General features: G+C 38.9%; 1 protein-coding gene across 9 annotated transcripts in view; it reads right to left on the bottom strand.

The window, feature by feature from the left end:
* Window positions 1-5,470: 5,470 nt before the first annotated feature.
* The window catches only part of LOC129772795 (extracellular sulfatase SULF-1 homolog), a 154,689-nt gene continuing 139,358 nt past the window's right edge, over window positions 5,471-20,801 (bottom strand). For all 9 annotated transcript variants that reach the window (XM_055776254.1, XM_055776256.1, XM_055776250.1 and 6 more), the window contains exons 11-12: window positions 6,520-6,598; window positions 5,471-6,460 (exon numbers count right to left, since the gene is read on the bottom strand). In XM_055776254.1, coding sequence (XP_055632229.1) covers window positions 6,226-6,460; window positions 6,520-6,598 — 314 coding nt within the window. In that variant the 3' untranslated portion in view covers window positions 5,471-6,225. The remainder of the gene's footprint in view (window positions 6,461-6,519; window positions 6,599-20,801) is intronic.

Genomic DNA, 20,801 nt, shown 5'->3' with positions numbered 1-20,801 from the left:
CGCCTTGTTCTGGATTTGCCACCAAAGCAGTTTGCATAAAGAACAAACTTTTTTCTTCCGCTACCTGCTGTCGTTATGCGATTGCGTTTGCCACTCGCCACTCGCTGCAACTGCCTGTTGTTTTCTTGATGTCCACCGAACCGAATGTGGTCTGTTCCTAATGCGGGTTTTCTTATCGTCGCGAGCAGCTTTGCCAGCCAACTCGATCACTTCGGCGGCCGAAACTATATAACGCCGGCTAGGTGAACTGGTGCACTGGTACTAACGCGCTCGGCCTAGCTACCCTTGCGGAGCAATTGGCGGATACACATACGGGAAACTGGAGACCAACACTGTTCGAGCGGGATTTTGCCTTTCCCTTCACTTTTCCTCCTTTGCCATGTCCAGACATGGCTGCTTGTGTTGGTTTGTTGATGTGATGTGATGCGAAACGATGTGGTGTACGGTTTGGATGAGAATGATCGTTACGGAAGGTAGGAAGGTATTGTATTATAGAGACTTTAAACTTTTTCAGTTCATTCGTCTCTAGCCTTGAGAAAGGCCCTTTGAAAACTCTACTCTACTCTACTCCAGCGCTACCACCTCCACCCTCTTGCCTTGAAAAAGGCACTCGATCCCTCGCCGTCCAGCTCGTCCAGCAACGATGTTGTCCAGTCGGTGTCCACACAAAGAATGATCGTTACGGCAACGGAGCGGGGATTTTTAAGCTGACTGGCTGGCTCGAGAATTACGCATGTGTGAGACTGCGACCAATGTTTCTTTCATTTTTTTTCTTTTTCCTTTCCAATCGCGCTTCGTTCTATTTCGCTGCTGCTCTGGTTACCCGTTTTGGTCGGTACGATTTGAGGAGCATAAAATGGACCAATCAAAAATGGGCACATAGTGCATTTGGACAATGCTTGTTATTTCACAATTATTCAATTATTTATCTCAAGAAAAATGAAATGTTATTCGTTATGATAGATGCGTAGATATATTTCCTATCAATTGATGCAAAAACCTTTGCGATCTATTGAGAAATGCTCGAGTTATAAGCGTTCTAAATCTTGCATTTTTTCCTGCTTGTTCAGTGCCTAGATTTTCATTTCACACCCTATATCTTCCGGTTAGACGTAGTCCTACGTCAAAAAATTAATTGAGCAATTCCACTCAAAATCAGACGACTGCTGACCTGACCCTCTCCGATTCTATTGAAACTCGGTACTTATGATGGAAACTACCTAGAATTACAATTTTCATTATCATATGACCAGCTTTAATTACGACAGATTTTTCAAAAGGGCGTAATCAAAATCATTGCTCTTTTTCCCCTCTTCCCACTTACGAAACACGCGGCATGCTCATCAACATACAAGCCCTTAAAGAACGTAGAAAACTTACAATGCTTTTCTTTGTAAACGATCTTATTTCACAACGCGTCAGCGAAATTATTATCTGACTTAAACTTTTATGTACCAGGACGTCAATTAACCCTCCTGTACACGCGCGCAAAATCATAACACCTTTACTCGCGCACGGTGTCACAGACCGAAAGTTGAACTTCTCTGTAATCTTGCCACTGTGTATTTTTCAGGATTTATTGGCATTTATTTGAAGAAGAGGGTATGATTGAATGAAAAAAAATTCCAAAAAATATGTTTACTTTGTTTTTATTATGTTTTAATAGTCATCTAATTCAGCCTCCTCAAAACAGAGTATTTTTTGATACTCCAACACAAAAAAAACGAAATTCTAATTTTTCACTGTTATTAATTAAAAGTAAGCAACTGAATAAAATTCATGAAAGTATAAAGAGCTAGAAAATAACATAAAAACGTATTAATCGATTGTGGTTGCATTGGAGTAAGAATCAGAACATAGCATAACTGCATGCTCGAAACAAACATATTTTTTACATTTCATGCAGTTGTAGCGTGTTTTTCGGGTCTTTTACCGAAGAGAAGAATGTACAACAACTACTTTTTAAGTTAAACGGTTTAATGTACTAAAAGCTAGAAAATAATTAGGCCAGTAGCAGTTAGTAGTTATCACATCCCTTCCTTCATTAATCTAGGGCAATGATGAGACTAAAAATTGTGAGGCACGTCGGATTTTCATTATCCACATTAGTTGATTCATCATATGCCCCACAATTTTATTTAACTACTAATTCTTACTTACCTTATTATTTTCTAGCTTTTAGTACATTAAACGGTTTAACACTAAAAGTTTTTTTTGACATAGGACTACGTCTTATATTAAGGGTGCCAAATCAGAAAGTAGGTAACGTTTCTATGAAATAGAGTTAATGTTAATAACTATTTTTACTGCGAACGAATTTTGACGATTTGCATATCAATCGAATCGGATTCTCTCTAAGATTTGTTTGATATGCTATACATTACAATCCCATAGTCTGGAAATTGTTTAAGTTGATGAAAATTGGAAGCATGCCCATTTTCCCATACATTTGTTCTGTCCATTTGTGTGCTTCTCTAATCGAGATGCAATAACGAGCAACTTATGCAGCTGCAAGAATAGGGAAACAACGACGGAGATAACGAAAAAAGATTATTTGCGACGTAAACTCCACCCTTGCAAAGGAGGAACTCTATTGCTAGCGTATAAATATTGCGTCTCTTGTGGAGCCGATCTGGCGTGGAGGTAACATCCATACTTCTCACGCTCAAGATCACGAGTTCAATTCTCACTCCCGACAATCTTCCAAAATGGAAGGTAAAAGTGACGAACCAGCCAGAAGCGTTGAAAGTCACTATAATACAGAAAAAAAAAAAAAAATATTGCGTCCCCTCTGAGGAAAATTCTCATTGCTAATTTTGTGTCATCTTCGTTTCGCTCGAGCTGTGGTCGCGAGCGAATATTTTACCCACTTCCAAGTATTGCCATTTTTGATATTTTATTGGTCACCCGAGCTTACTAATAAAGGATGATTTATGAAATTTCTTTGCATTTATGAATAATATCCGAAATGATAAATAAACAAATTAAATAAAACGAATCCGTAGTCCTACGTCCTAAGCGGTCGTGTCTTGAATACAAATCCCTATCATGTTTTACTTTTTTGAAGTAGGACTACGTTTAACCGTTCATTATAGGGACCCATTTCAATATTTCAGTGTGAAAAAGTACTAGTAACTTCTCAATTAATGAATGAATTTTGGTTCCAAATACACATATTGATAGGAAATATCCTCTGCAATTGTTTATATGCAACACATTACAGATTCTCAGCTTATATAAGGTTCAAATTGATGAAAAATTGGATGAAAGATGTTCCTACTTTCCCATAAATTTTGTCTGCGCTTCCACAGCGAACAGCTATTCATTACAAGCAACCACGGATACGGGCGAAACGTATGAACAAGGTGAAGATGGGGAACGGAAAATAGATTACGAATAAATATAGGCGGTCGATACAACCTTAACTATATGGCTATATAAAGTGAGCGATGGTGGTGCTTGGTCACATTCTATCCTTAGAGGCGATTCATCTGAGATTTGGAACACACCTTTATCTCTGCAGTCATTATAAAACTGCGTATTTCATGATCTTGAAAATCCAAGATGGCGGCCGCTACAAAATGGCGGATTACATATTTTCGCAAAGCCCCATCAATATGGGTAATAAAAAGGACTTGACTAGTAGAACACAGTCATTCATGAGGAATGCAAAACCAAATTATATCACGATACCAGACGGTAAATTCCTATTATGATATGCTTGCCATCAAGTGTGTGTATGTTGCCGGCTGAACAATAACTCCTACAACATTTGCACCGCGTTTGAGTGTTTATATGCAAATACGAAACAATCAAAATTTGTCGTGTGCTGAGGTTTTATTCTATCCATTCATTTTTTGCTCTAATTTTGTGCATGAATAGTTGGTAATTCTGGGATCTGTGCTCCATGATATTCGAATAATGGACGCCACTTGGTGTAGGCCTACGTCTCTCCGGTTATGTCCCCGACATTACCCACCCGTCTTTTTTTATTCTTCTCATATGAAATTCATATGAATTTATTGGAGTTTTCAAAACTGAAGAAGCAAACGAGTGTATAGAAACACAACTTGTACATTCTCCATTTACTTTTCTAGAGGCGAATGAACTGAAAAGTTTAAAACCTCTATAATTCATCACGTTCGTTCTCCATTTACTAAATCAAGAACTGAAGTTTCACTGCAGGACCATAATGGGCAAATTAAATGTGAGGAAGAAACATCCAACAAAATGCGCTGATTAATTCGATACTGTTCAATAGCGTAATTAATTTTGTTTTTATTTACAGCTTTGATAACACCGTAATAGTTACAACGCATCGCGGTTCGTAAGTACCCGACTCGTGTTACCCGTGTCCCCTATTCAATCCAATTTGTTCCCCATGTGTCACCGGGTTTCGTCATGGTTTGAATCCCACGAATCGCGGATTTGGATCGTCGCAATCGATGCGATTAAACACAGAAAGAGGAGTTGATCATAGAACGATATTCTCGGCTAACTGAGTGTTTCCATTTTAATTCAATTACTCGTTTTACGTACCGATGATTGCAGTCAGCGTTTAGAGAGTCGTGATAAATGTGAGCAACAGTTTCACACATATCGGGTGGGACAAAATCTGTAGAAAGATTGTTAATTACCGTTAATTAGAACTGTGTATTCACAACCTATCGTAGGAGACAACTATGAATTTCGAAAGTTACTTGACCTCCACTGAAAAGGAAATGTATTATCTAATCCAACAGGGACAACACAAGAGTAGGCCGCTCCACCGGCAGGTTAGAACATGCGAAGCGAAAAAGTGAAAGCGAAACATGCGTCCAGGATTGCGTCAGACAACATGGTATAGTTGTAGAGGTTTTCGGTATTCCATTTTGAAGATATTCACGTCTACCGTCCAACAAGAGACGATATAACCAGTATGCCTGTGTGTTGTACGTTGCACTCCCCAGCATAAGAACTCTATGTTTTGAAAATAACGCTCAACATGCATGTAAATCCTGTTAATATCCCCTCTCTCGATGAAACCAGTGGCTCGATAGAGGGGAATGACACAGCGTAAGCATTGGTCCTCCGAAGTGAAGAAACAGAGCCGACAGGAAATCCCACAAGTTTTATGCGAGTCGGCTCATATTCGTTATGATGATGCAATTGATACATATGGTTACAATTTTATGCTCTTCGTGAAACACCAGTATGGAGAACGTGGTGCGTGGAAACGCCATTTGAAGCAGTGTATGAATTTCGGGCAGTGTTTCGGAATTACGTTCAATGTCCCTAATCGGATATTGTTGTGCGTCGATAGACGATGAACAGTTAGCACAGGAAATTTGGATATGTTACAGGAATTGAAAAAAAAGTTTGTTTTATCTATGTGATCTACTTGTTTACTTGTATGTTCAATAGTGACACAAGCGACATGCTTCTGCAACGTGGATTTGGCTGAGATATTTGCCAACGTAACAGTGTCAAATAACTTTTTTACCGTGTTTATTTGCATAATCTTCAAGCCGTTAGACTTTTCTGATTTTTTTTCGTAACGATCTTCTAAAGGCAGAGTACTACAAAAATCTTCTGCCGGTTACTTGGAATCTCTTACTACAAATCGCTTTGAAAATGTTTTCTACAATAAATATGTTTACTTTATTTTGTTCGCATGTTTTGTGTTCATGCGTTTGTTTGCAAATGTCTAAATGGATAATACTTATCCTACAATATCGTCCCGTCAAACTTTCCGAAAAGCTTCATTTTGTGCAGGTGTTCTCTGATCAATAGCAAAAAGCTTTTTTTTTTGGCATATCAAGCAGCCTCTAGCGCAAAAAGCTTTGGTGTTGCGTTAGCACAACATGCTTATCTCTCGCGCTTTCACTCCGTCTATGCGTGGAATGGCAGTGGACCTAATCAAGCATATTTTCTCCGATGCTGCTTACCACAGCGCAACAGTCGAATCTCATAAGTAGTTGACATAAAGAAACGAATCCTTAAAACATACGTGATTTAAACATGTACACAAATACAGAGTTAAACAAACAAAATTTACATCAGTCAGTTCTCTACGCAATTACTGGTTCTCGCTATCTGGTTCAGGTTTGTGTAATCTCCATTTCTACTTCTGTAATATCTACTCGTTCACTACCCTAAAGTAGTTCACACACAAATTTAAAAACTAAACGGCTTACTTTGAACTGCGAGATTCCACAAAGCTAAGAAATAACATTAATTCCCTTCTTAGTCGTTATAGATTGTACTTCTCCAAATGGGTCGTCTGCTTGTGCGGTTTCGCTTCGAGCCACTTGAGCCAACACCACCACTAGGGTAGTCACTGCTGCTTTGACTAGGAAACTGTTCTCCCACCGTACGGAACTGGTGGGGCTGACCACCACCTCCCCGTTGCTGTTCCCGGTGGTTCATTGATGGCTGCTGCTGCTGTTGTTGTTGCCAGTGCTGCTTCCGTTTACTCCATCTAGAATACAGCGAAAGTACTTAAATATAACTCTTGGAACAAAGACCTATAATACTTACTTCATTTTTTTCTTGGGAGTGCCACCATTTTGCATGGCATCAAAGTCCGAGAAATGCACTGGGATGTTGGCACCAACAGCTGAAATGAGTGATTGGATTGAAGAACGAATACAACTCGAATTCACCAAACTAGAATTATTGGGAGCAACATTTGATTAGAACAGAAGTATTGAGTAGCCCCTACTAACTTGGTGTTATCAATGATTCCAAACTACTCTTCCGCCAGCATGTGGATAAAGCTCTATTCAAAATCATTTTGATCGAAGCTTCATATCCACTAATTTTCCGAAAATCCAAGCTCACCAGGCTTTATAGGCGAACCGTATAGAGACAGAAAGTGGAATCTGCAATCTTGTATGGTTCGCCGGTATGATATTCTTGTGCGACAACGCACCACATTCAAGTTTAAAGAAATGAGAATAGGTACCTCCGGATGATCCTTAACATGCCTTATAGAACCAGAATTGCGGAACTCCATGGAATCTCTCTCTAGAACGGAAACAAAATTTGTCCAACAAGTTCAGGAGTTCAGATTTTTTTTATATTCGAAAACTTTACTAAATAGTCTCTCCCTTATTTTGTATATCAGTAACCAGGTGACCCGGCAAACTTCGTTCCGCCCAAAAATTGTTTTTTGTTGTCGATACCTTCAAACATTCACGTTTTCTTACTAAGCGCAAGAGGAGTATCTAACCACCATAGAATCATTTATTGCACCCTAAAACCACCACATGCCAAATTTGGTTTCGTTTGCTTGATTAATTCTCGAATAATGCAGAAATTTGTGTTTCATTTGTATGGCAGCCCCCCCTTAGAGAGGGGGAGGGGTCTCAAACTATCATGAAAACCTTCCCCGGTCCCAAAAACCCCTACATACAAATTTTCATGTCGATCGGTTCAGTAGTTTCCGAGTCCATAAGAATCAGACAGACAGACAGAAGTCCATTTTTATATATATAGATTCCATGTGAAATCAGCCGGTCGCTACTATGACCCTCTCCGATTATTATGGAACCTTGTACGTATGGTGGATGTAACCAGTAAAATAGCGTTCAGCGAATTGAGTCGATCCAGCGGAAATTCATCCGATTCGCACTACGAAATTTACCATGGAATGATCCGATAAATCTCCCTAGTAACGAGGATCGATGCAAGCTAATAGGAATCGACTTATTAGTTTCACGAAGAAACGTTGCCAAGGCCCTATTTACTTCGGACCTCATTACTTCGAACATCGACTGTCCTGAGCTCCTCCAGTTAATCAATTTCAATGTTAATCGTCGTAATTTGCATTCTCGTAATTTTCTGTACCTCTCCTCAACACGAACAAATTACGGATACCACGAACCTTTAACTAGCATGTGACGTGTGTTTAACCGTTGTAGCTCCTGTTTTGACTGTCATCTCTCTCGTTCGTCCCTCAAAAAATTGTATGTTTTTGCTCTCACATAATGTGAAACTTCTAATGTAATAGTTTTAGTAGGCTTTGTAGAAATAGATTAAGATAATAGTACTTAAGTATCTAACATTAGGGCAAATGTTGCCTGTTGTATTTGTGAAATAAATAAATAACCCAAAATCACAAGCTTCATTATCATATAATCAATTACAGTTACAACTAATTTTTCATAGGGGTGTATGCAGAATCAGTCCGAAGACAGTTTTGATGTAGAATTGGAAATATAAAAGTTAGAGCAAAAAACCCCTTTTTTCATGGTCACCCTAATGCAACTTAGAAAAAAACGCCAAATCGGTTATATTAAAAGATATAAAAAAACTTCGGTCTACAAAGTAGATTGAAATAACTGTGGCTACAACATTGTCAAACTATATTTACCTCTATCTATAGAGATAAGAAAGAAAGATTTCATATTTCACCAAAAATTTTGGACAACATAAAAGTGATAATAATTTGTCCAAAACAGTTTTTGTCCAGATAATAGCTATCGATCTCTAGATGCAAATGACCACTTAAATTCGTTCCCTGAAAACCATTGTGCAGTGGTGCTCAAACTTTTTCTCAAAGGGGCCGCAAATATGGTGCCATAAAAACTAAAGAAGAGTGATTAACGTAGGACTACGAAATTATAACTGGCCAGAAAAGAACATTATAGAAATTTAAGAATAAAACTCTTTAGTACAAATATTTGGTAGCACTGACAAGGGCCGATGAATGAATGCTTTCACTGAGTGAGGGGCACGAATGTTTCGCGAAGCAATATAACGTCAATTTGAGCAACTTTTTTTTTTTTTTTTTTTTTTTTTCTTTATTATAGTGACTTTCAACACATTTCGGCTGGTTCGTCACTTTTACTTCCATTTTTGGAAGAATGTCGGGAGTGAGAATTGAACTCGTGATCTCTGCGTGAGAGGTATGGATGTTACCACTACGCCAGATCGCCTCCCAATTTGAGCAACTCTCAGAATTAACATATAGGGTAACACGGGGTGATTAGGTCATACGGGGTGATTTGGACCACCACTATATCTCAAAAAGTACGGCTCAACTTGGATTTTTTATAATGTCATCTCCTTTTATTGTTGAACCGTATGTATCTATTGTAAACTAAACTAAAAACTAATGTTAAAATTTCACAAGTAGAGGAAACGGTAACATGAATACAGCAAGCACTTTGATTGTAAGAAAATGTGAATTTTTCGATCGTGGTTTTAAGGTTTTTTTTCTGCTGATTAAACCAACTTTTCGTGTACTGTTCAGTAGAGTTCTATTCGTCTACAGAGGAGGAACAATTTGATGCAGCGAAACTGTAAGTTGGATAACAATGAATGAAATTAATTGCATTTAATTTTTGCATGTTGTGTGGAGTGACGTGGACACGTTTCTGTGGGGTGAATTGGTCCTACAGGTTTGAGACTTTTCTTTGGTCTAATTGATTCCAGATGTCGCGAAATTATAAAAAAAAAGGATGGACAGACACCGTTGGAAGAAGAAGGAGCTTGAAAGAGCGACATAGGCCATCAAGGATTGATTTTCTTTGATTTTCTTTGATCGTAGAGGATTCACTAATGCAATATAGCGCACCTGAAAGTAAGCAGTCAGCACCATCGCAGGTAATCATCCAGCAGCAACCTCTCAAAACTCCTATCCCGATGTTCGATGGAAAATACGAGAACTGGCCTCGTTTCAAAGCAATGTTCCAGGACATAATTTCTCGGTGTTCTGATTGTGATGCCATCAAGCTTCATCATTTAGATAAAGCTTTGATTGGCGCAGCAGCAGGAATTATTGATGCAAAAACACTTGCTGACAATAATTATACCCACGCGTGGAATTTATTAGTAGATCGATTCGAAAATCCACGAATAATTATTGACTCACACATTGGAGGATTATTGAACATGAAACCGATGAAAAAGGAGTCCCACGGTGAATTGAGAGAGCTGCTGGATACGTGCACCCGTCATGTTGAGGGACTTAAATTTATGGGACAAACAATCGATGGGATGTCTGGCTTGATTGTTGTTAAGCTTTTAACATCTTGCATCGATTCCGTTACACGAAAGCAATGGGAGCGTACTCTCTCCCACGGCGAATTACCGAATTTGGAACGCACTCTCAATTTTCTGAAGGATCAGTGTCGTGTTCTTGAGAGATGCGAATCAGAGCAATCTCACCATATGAAAACCACCCAAGAAAAGGGACCGCAGTTCAACTTCAAAAGGAATAGCGTGAAAGTGCATACTGCAACATCCGATAACAACGTTATTTTATGCCAGTTCTGTGGGGAAGATCATTACAATTACTTGTGTCCGGAGTTTTGTAAGCTGTCATTGCCCGAGAAGTTGCAGAAAGTGAAGGATTCACGAGTATGTTTCAATTGCCTTCGTCGTGGACATCGCATAGCTGATTGTTCATCCAGAAAGTCTTGTTCGGTGTGCAAGAAACGTCATTATAGTTTGCTGCATAACGATGTGAAGAAATCCGAAGAGAATGCTGTATCCTGCGTACGAGACAACACCAGCGGGCCGACCACCCATTCCCAACAGCAGAGAAGAGAAACTAAATCAACCGTGTCTTCTTCTTGTTCCTTCGGAGGTTCAACAGTTCTGCCAAATGTTTTACTCCTGCTATGGTATATTTACGTGGTAAGAATGCTAAAATTGTTTTATGCCGTGCATTTTTAGATTCCGGAGTGCAGACCAATTTAATCTCCATGTCCAAGTATAATGAATTGGGTCTGGAAGGGATTCCGGTTAACATCGACATTGTAGGTGTCAGTAGTGCTCGCAGTAAATCCAATCGTTTAGTAGAAGTTAGTCTCATGTCCACCTATAATAATTATGAAACAGAATTGAAATGTTTAGTTACTCCCAAGATCACAGGAAAATTACCTCGTAGCCAAATTGACATTAGTGGAACATTCCCACTAATTTACATATGGCTGATCCTCAATTTCATAAACCCGCAGAAGTGGACTTATTGATTGGTGTAAATCATTTCTTCAAGTTATTGAAAGGCGGATATATTTATATCGCCGAAGGACTTCCAGAATTGCGTGAAACAGAGTTAGGTTGGGTCGTGTCGGGAGAAATTCAGCTAGGATCATATGCCAGCTCTCAACATGTTAATTCTGTCACAATAGAATCTTTAGATACCATCATAAAGCGATTTTGGGAAGTAGAGGAAATAGAGACGGAAGTAAATCAGTCAAAGGAAGAACAGGAATGTGAAGAATTCTATCGCCGCACTCACAAACGAGACCAAACAGGACGTTTTATTGTGAAACTTCCGTTTCGAGAAATAGTAAACCCAATTGATGATAATCGATCACTTGCACTTCGCCGCTTCATGTTTCTGGAAAAGCGTCTTCGCAAGGATCCCGATCTCCAACAGCAATATTCAGATTTTATTAAAGAGTACGAATCGTTAGGACATTGCAAAGAAATTAGAGAAGCAGATGACCCTCCAGGTAAATTGAGATATTACTTGCCACATCATGCCGTATTACGTCCAATGAGTTCCAGCACCTAATTAAGAGTTGTATTTGATGCTTCAGCTAAATCACCTTCTGGTACATCTCTCAACGATGTTCTACAAGTTGGAGCAGTTGTACAAAGTGATTTATTGGCAATTCTCCTAAGATTTCGTCAGTATCGTTTCGTATTCACTGCAGACATTACTAAAATGTATAGGCAGGTTCTTGTTGATAGTAACGATACGTCTTTCCAACGAATATTCTGGCGTGATCAACCAGCGGATCCTCTTCGTGTTCTGGAACTGGTGACAGTAACATATGGAACATCTGTGGCACTATACCTGGCAACTCGATCTTTGGTTCAGCTTGGTGAAGATGAAAAAGAACTATATCCATTAGCATCTCGTATTATCAAACAAGATTGTTATATGGACGATATCCTATCAGGTGCTAACACTTTAGAAGATGCGGTGGAAAGTAAACATCAAATCCAAGGATTATTACAACGTGGAGGGTTTCCAGTTCATAAATGGTGCGCCAATAATGGAACTATTTTAGAGGGAATACCAGAAGCGAATCGAGAAAAAGTGGTACAATTCGATCCAGAGTTTGCAAATGAAGGAATCAAAACGCTTGGCCTGATTTGGAATCCCAGTGACCAGTGACGAATTCCGTTTCGTAAACAATCTTCCTTCTTCTTCTTGAATGGCGTTAACGTTCCCTGTGGAACTTTTGCCGTCTCAACGTATTCATTAACTAGCGTCGTTCATTAATACTTGGTTGAGATTTCTATGCCGAATAACACCACGCCTTGAATGTACTCTAAAGTGGCAAGCTCTAGAATACGCGTGATCACAGTGCAAGCCGGAAGAATTTTGTTTTGACGAAAAATCCCCCAACCAGAACGGGAATCGAACCCGAACACCCGGCATGATAGTGTGGGACGCTAACCACTCGGCCACGGGTGCACTAAACAATCTTCCTACTCTCACTGACAATGTATTTATCACAAAGCGACTTGTATTCTCAGATGCTGCAAAATTGTTTGATCCTTTAGGAAGGGAAGGTCTTGTATTATAGAGACTTTAAACTTTTGCAGTTCATTCGTCTCTAGCCTTGAGAAAGGCCCTTTGAAAACTCTACTCTACTCTACTACTCTACTCCAGCGCTACCACCTCCGCTCTCTTGCCTTGAGAAAGGCACTCGATCCCTCGCCGTCCAGCCCGTCCAGCAACGATGTTGTCCAGTCGGTGTCCACACAAAGAATGGATCCTTTAGGATTACTATCTCCTATAGTTGTAATCGCTAAACACTTGATGCAAAAAACATGGCAGCAAAAGTTAGACTGGGATGCCCCTTTGAAGGGCGAGCTTCTATCCGCCTGGTTAAAATTCCGAAGCTCCCTAGCTCTAGTGAATGAAATCAAAATTCCAAGACCAATTACTATTTCTGATTCTGAAGTTTATGAACTCCACGGTTTTTCCGATGCATCCGAGATTTGTGGTGGTACTTGTATCTATGCACGCAGCATTAAATCTGATGGGACAATAGCAGTGCAACTAATATGTGCAAAATCAAGAATAGCTCCCCTCCATGAAATGACTATACCGCGTAAAGAGCTTAATGCGGCTGTTCTCCTTTCATGTTTAGTCAATAAAGTTCTGAACGCCCTTAAGATTGAATTCCACAGAGTGTGTCTTTGGTCAGACAGCCAAATAGTTCTAGCATGGCTGAAAAAACCTCCAACAATGTTACAACCTTTTGTAAAAAATCATGTCGTGGAAATCACTCAAGAAAATAAACATATTGATTGGTACTACGTACGATCAAAGGAAAATCCAGCTGACATGATCCCAAGAGGGCAATTTCCTGGTGCTTTGAAACACAATTCGTTATGGTGGAACGGACCTGCATTCTTGCAGTTGATTGATTATGAAACCAGGGAAATAGAACAGATTCCAGAATCAGAACTTCCAGATGTTAAAAAATTGGCCATAATAACGATGCCTGTGATCAATTCAGATGGTCTTACAGTATTCAAAAAATATAGCTCTTTTCGAAAATTGCAACGCGTCATTGCGTATGTCAATCATTTCATAGCAAATTGTCGTATCAAGGAGAAGAAAAATTACTCGCGGCTGCATTACATGCTTCCACGCCAAACCAAGATTTATGGGAGTATATGGGAAATCTTCCTCCAAGTCGAGTTACTCCGGCTGCCCCGTTTGACCATTTCTAGTGAAGCAAGGATCGAGGAAACCTGTAATTGTTAAGTCGTATATTGCAGTCTTTGTCTGTATGGTTACTAAATCGATTCGAGCTGGTATCAGATATGACATCTAGCGCATTTATAGCTTCTTTGCAAAGATTCGTCAGCCGAAGAGGTCTGGTTCGCGAGCTTCATTCGGACAATGGTAGTAATTTCCGTGGCGCTAAGGTGGAGTTACATGAATTGTTTAAACTATTCAGTAACGAAGTAGCTGTTAAAGACGTTGGAGAATTTTGTAGAAGGAGAGAAATAATGTGGCATTTTATTCCACCCGATGCACCAGAGTTTGGAGGTCTCTGGGAGGCTTCCGTTAAGAGCACAAAATTCCATTTAAAAAGAATCCTTAAAGATGTATCACTAACGTTCGAAGAATTTTCAACACTGTTGACACAAAACGAGGCGATACTGAATTCTAGACCGCTTTTTGCGCATTCCGACGATCCGACTGAAGAAATAATTACTCCAGCTCACTATTTGATAGGACGACCGTTAATAGCAATTCCAGAACCGTCAAACGAATATATAAACAAAAGTAGATTATCACGATGGCAACATCTTCAGCAAATGCGAGAGCACTTTTGGAGAGGTCACGTGATTATTTAGTTAGTTTACAACCGAGAGGCAAGAATCGCATTCGCCTTCCAAATGTTCGACCAGGAATGGTGGTCTTGTTAGAAGATTGGAATCTCCCCCCACAACAGTGGAAATTAGGAAAGGTGGAACATGTGTATCCGGGTAACGATAATCTTGTCAAAGCAATCGATGTAAAAATTAAAGACACCATTTTGCGCCGACCTATTTCAAAAATTGCTATTCTACCAATTGAAGACAACAAATCATCTAGTAAAGAAACAGTTAATTAAATTAATCATTCTAACATGTAACATCCAACAACCTCGCGTGGGCAGAATGAGAACAACGAAACTAGCGAGACAACCAACACAACTACAGGAGCGATGCTGATTGGTCGGCGCAAATACTGCGCAATTGAAATACGAGCGCATAGTTTGCGATGCAGTATTTTTCCTCATTCATGTTTTAGATTCCATGAGTGATACATATCCCAAGTGAGATTTACAAAGCGAATAAAACCTTAAAACTAGTAGTGCTCATTTTGTAGTAGCTGAAAAATACCTTTTCACATCCGGTTTGAAATTCGTAGTAATTTGACGCCACGTTTAATCCGGAAGCAACGCTCAAATTCACGGAAATAAATTGATTGATCGAAATAAGTCATTTATCAGTCATCCTCCTAGCGACCAGATGGCAGCGCTAGCGAGGTTTTCCAAATGGTCTTTTTCAAGGCCGAGTGTTCAATTTTCCAAATGTGCCTTTTTTAAGGCTTCGTCGTCAATATCAGACTAGAGTCGAATGTGCTGAGAAATTCTAAGAGTACGAGAAAGCGTCTATAATTCAAAATATCATTACACCAATAAATTAAAAAGCGCTCCTAAATTCACAGAGGGTCTCTTCCAGCAAAAAAATGTAAAAATCAATTCGCTTTTAATTACTTCGGGTATCATTTTACAATGCATCGACATTTTTAAAATAACTCTTTAATCGAAAGTTTTCGTGGCCCTTAAAACGGACCGATAGGTTTGTGGGGTTTTGTAGAAGCACTTGGAGATGGGTGTATCATGACTAATTCTTGTTTTCGCGAGAACAATACACGAGATTTGTGTCCTATTTCATATATCTTTTCTGCTTAGCTTCTGTTGTGTGATTTCATCAATATTAATGGATTTTTGTGATTACAATAGTTTGATTTCAAAGTAGTTTATGAGCCATCGAAAAAAGCTTTGGGATCAATCAATCACAAACATGACTTATGCACATTATAACTTTCAAAAGTAATTGTCATACCACTTCTTGCAGCTGTCAAAGAGGTATTAACGCTCAAATCCTTGCACCTCAAACGCAACGCTTTCGTTTTAGAAATTTTAAACTAACTACCCAGTACAGAGACAGAAATGAGGCAGATGTAAATATACAGAAGCACTCTTTACCAGACGGCATGAAAATCGATGCCTCTACCGAAAATGACTGTGTTTGATATCTATCTTCCATTCTTCCTTTGTATCGATCAATACAGTTAACACTAACAACATAAAACGGGTTAAACATTGGGATTTCTTTAACGCCGATAATCAAAATTACACCAATGACTTACGCCAAAAAAAATTTCATACTGATTGAGCGTTAATGGGTTAATCAGACATCTTGTATTCAAACTACGATTTAAAAAAAAGAATAATGATTCTACATGCCCGTGTAAAAATCAGTCGCAATTAAAATTGGTCATGTGATAGTAAAATTGTGATATTGGATTGCTTCTACCATATGTGACGTATGCTTTAAAAAAATGGACTAATTTCGGTTAGCGATCAAAAAATTACAAAATATAGTTCAGTATACCAATTTTTTCTTAAATCCTACGTTTATTGTGCCTTCTACGAAAATACACCAACGCCCTTTTCAGTTGATTTGCAGCAGCCTTGGCGAAAATTGTGGAACAACCACGTCCGATACTTTGTTTGTACTGCCCTGCCAGTTTCTCCCCAAAGCGCGAAGAAGTTGGACATCGGGAGGCACTTCATGTCCGCAGGATATAGCTGATCCGGCTTTGACAAAATTCACTTTCTTCAGGAGAATAACGAGAACGTCGAAATGAAGCCTGGCCCTGATGGTCAGGCAGTGATGCGCAACCGTAAAGTGCAACAGAAGCTGAAGAGGAAGACCGAGAGCAAGGTAGCCTCATCGACCCGCGCTTTTGGCCGGGAAGTCGGAACATCCGGCCAAACGGTGAACAATTAGATCACTAAAATGAACATGAACATTTTTATGCGGAAGCGTCAGAGTAGTTCGGGCGTGTCTGAGCAGCAGGCAATCACCCAGAAAGAGTGGCTGAAGATAGACGTGTACTGGAATCTGCCAACGGTCCCAGGGTCCCTCCGCTGCGACCCATAACAAATTCCAGGGTGTACTACAAACGGAGGATCTACTCCAATTGTTTTGTGGTCAAACAGAGAAACAGCTGATCGCCAAGGCCAGAAAAGATCTGAAGAACATGCTGAAATTTATTTTTTCATCGATCATGGCTAAGATTCCGGTTAACTACAGTAAGGCTCTCTTGCAGAGCGTCGAATCATTCTTTCAGAAGGATTAATAAATGTAGCACCCAAGGAAATTTTGGTCCATTGAATTACCTGTTGTAGTTTTTTTTCGTCACCATCCGAAATTAGCCCATTTTTTAAATGCATCCGTTACTGATCAGTATGATTACAGTACGTCTCATTCCAATGACACGCAGAGATTGTGCGATTGTTTCTGATTCCAAGGATTCGCCATGTTCTCTGTTGGAATTGCCTAAAGAAAGGTAATTAGCCAAGAAACTGCTAATTATCTCAAGCGTGCGAAGAATGCAAAGGTCGTCCAATGTTTTCTTGTGTGCTTCATACAAGGTAATCTGTTCAGCGAAAGGATTTTACTGTTATTCTAAGGAATTCTGCTGAACATGAACAAGAACGGATGAATGTGGCCATTGTGTGCGGCTTGGCACAAAGGAATGTCCTATCAGTGCGGATAACTTCCGCAACAACTTGACTAAGTCACGTCAATAGTATCAAAAGTAGAAAGGTGGAAAGGACTCTGTTAACGGAGCCAGATACAGACACGTGCATTTAGGAGTGAGTGAAGTAAAGATAGGAGGATTTATCTAATAGAGGTTAAAGCACCAAGTAACTTTAGGCTCCGAAAGCCAATGCACAATGGTCCAGGAGATGCATTTAAGTGGAAATTAGCATTTAGAGCTCGACAGTTATTCTCTAGACAAAAACTGTCTTAGACAAAGTTGTTACTCATGATAGAGCGTTCGCTTTTATGTTGTCAAAAATAGGGTGACCAAAATTTTCGATGAAATAAAAAATCTAATTTTCTTATCTTTATAGATAGAGGTAAACATAGTTCGACAATGTTGTAGCTCCAATTATTTGAGATATCTTTGTAGAATGAAGTTTTTCACTATCTCTTGAAATAACCGATATAGCGCCTTTTTTCTAAGTTACGTTAGGGTCACCATGAAAAAAACTGTTTTTTTTTTTGCTTCAACTTTCATGTTTCAAATTTTAAATGTAAACTGTCTTCGAAGGACTTTTAGAGCATACTAATACAAACATTTTTCGATGCAGAACTTGTGAATATCTCAACTTTAATCAAAGTTATTGATATTTCTTCCCAAAAAACATGCTCTTATCATTTGTTCGTCATACTTTCTGGGGCAAACGTAAACAAAGTTTATTGGCGGCATTTAAAAGAGCATATTTCACTCTATATGATGTGTGGTTTTCAAAACTATATTATTTTTTGTGTTTGAGTAAATTAAAGTTGAAATCATGAGTTTTTGGGTAAAAAACCATCAATAACTTTGAGTAGGATTAAGATATAGACAAGTTCTGCATCGCAAAATGTTGGTATCAATAAGCTCTAAAAGTCTTTCGAAGACACAAGACAAAAACAGTTTTTTTCATGGTGACCCTAACGTAACTTAGAAAAAAGGCGCTATATCGGTTATTTCAAAAAATAGAGAAAAACTTTGTTCTACAAAGATGTCTCAAATAATTGGAGCTACAACATTGTCGAACTATTTTATTATTTTATTTTTACCTCTATCTATAAAGATAAGAAAGTTGGATTTTTTAGTTCATCGACAATTTTGGTCACTTTATTTTTGACAACATAAAAACGAGCGCTCTATCATGAGTAACAACTTTGTCTAAGACAGTTTTTTTCTAGAGAATAACTGTCGAGCTCTAAATGCTAATTTCCACTGCAATGCAATGGATTGGTGACAACGAGCCTTACGAGACAATTATGATTTGTACCTAGTATAGTCCACCAGTTTTGTCAATCATTTGAAAATTCATCAATCAAGAACAAAATGAAATAAAAAGCTATTTTTTAATGAAAGTATACGAGTATCTAAAATAAACGTTTTTGTCAAAATTATACGAAATGGTCCTCTCTCTTCTTCACGCAGAGTCGTATATGTCGTGAACCAGGAATCGTCTATGGGTTCACGGAATGCTGCAAGTAGAAGTTCGCGGGATGTCTTCTCGATGGAATTCTACAACAATTGCAAATTTCGTTGAGAGAGTACACAGGCACGCTCCTCCAATTTGATCCAAGGTGTATAATCCAGTGGATTGAGGTCTGGCCTACCGGATGGCGAATCATTTGCAGAGAAAAAATATGATTGGTATGGTTGGCAATCGCATTCGTTTCAATCTGGGCTTGGCAATTTGGTCCATTTTGACTGCTAGAAGGGTTTGATTGCCAATAGGATTGCATCGAACGCATCCAGGAACCGCATGGATGACATCGTGCAGCCGTACCGACCTCGGACGCTCCTTTCTGAGTATATCTTCCACGAGCAGACATCTCTTTCTGTTTTCTTTTCTCTTTTCATTTGGGATTGGCAAAAAAAAAGTCCATACGACGTCAATGGGGATCGAACCAAGGCCGGCTGGAATGCGAAGTTACTTTACACGACCACGCTATCCATATAGCTGCCAGCGCTGTTATAAAGGAGCGTGATAATATTACACCTCATCATAAAATGAAGTTGGATGGTGTTTTCTAAGCCGATAAAGAAGAACATGAACGAGAATATATCTTTCTCTGTCTGGGCCGTGTATTTGGCAAACTATACGAAAAGCTTTCATTTAAATGTGTCTCCTGTTTCGCTCCCTCATATTGGCTCTAGCACATATATTATACAAATGATATACATGTATTGGGGAGTAGAAAATTTTATGTTATCTTTCAGCTCATTAAATGTAATAAATCGGGATGCCAGAAAATGTACTAAAAATTAACTTTGGGTGTAGGAAACCAAACAAAAAGTGATGGGACCGCGAAACTTAGTGAGAGCGAACGACTGCAGTGCTACCACTATTGACGTAGGACTACGTCTTATATTAAGGGTGCCAAATCAGAAAACAGGTCACGTTTTTATGAAATAAAGATATCGTTAATAACTATTTTTGTTGCGAACGAATTTTGACGATTTGCATATCAATCGAATCGGATTCTCTCTAAGCTTTGTTTGAAATGCTATACATTAACATCCCATAGTCTGTATATGGTTTGAATTGATGAAAATTGGAAGCATTCCCATTTCCCCATACATTTGTTCTGTCCATTTGTGTGCTTTCCCGAACAGAGCTGTCAATAACGGGCAACTTATGCAGCCGCTGGAATAGAAACAACGAATGGGGATAGCGAAAAGAGAATATTTGCGAAGTAAACTCATTCTGCTTGTTTTGTGTTTTATGTTTTCTCTCTAGCTGTGAACGCTAGCGAAAATTCCACATGAAGTTTGTCTCGATTTTTATCGCTGCAACTGTGTGCATATGTTAAACGCGTGTTTGATGCTAGCGATGCACGGAAGATGCGTCTCGTTAAATACTCAGTGCAATGCGTGCATTGATATACAGAAACAAATTTCGACATTTGACCAATTAGTGTATTGTTCTCGTAAAGGCAAGAAAGAGTCGTTGCTTCTCAGAATGATTTTACAAAACCACATCTTTTCTGGAAACGGAACTTTTTACTAAAGAGTTATTTATTGAATTTCGACGTATTTGCAAATAATATCCGAAATGATAAACCAATAAATTAAAAAAAAAAGATTGCCTAGTCCTACGTCCTAAGCGGTCGTGTCTCGGATACAATCTCTCATTTTTTTTTTCGCTTCATTTCATTGACAAAACTTATGACTATACAAGGTAGGTTGAAACTGTCTTGATCTTTGAGGAGGGGTGTAAACTAGAGGATAGTTCAAGCCCAAACTTAGTTGTGGGTCAAGTTTTCAACGACTGCAAGAATTAACTTTTGGCACCCATACATGTTTCATGGAAAAGGGTAGATGATTTCAAATCTGGTGAACGTAGCTTTAATTACTCGATCAAGTAGAATGGATTAACACTCAGCGCAAAAATGTGTCATTTCCTTTCCCCAAAACCCATCCCTGTCGAAGAGAAATTATTATCTTTTTAGAAATTGGAACAATTTCAGGA

The sequence above is a fragment of the Toxorhynchites rutilus genome, chromosome 3 (genome assembly GCF_029784135.1).
Source record: "Toxorhynchites rutilus septentrionalis strain SRP chromosome 3, ASM2978413v1, whole genome shotgun sequence".
In the NCBI taxonomy this organism is placed as follows: Eukaryota; Metazoa; Arthropoda; class Insecta; order Diptera; family Culicidae; genus Toxorhynchites; species Toxorhynchites rutilus.
The sequence above is the reverse complement of the archived record's forward strand: the minus strand, read 5'-3'. Positions and strand labels throughout refer to the sequence as shown.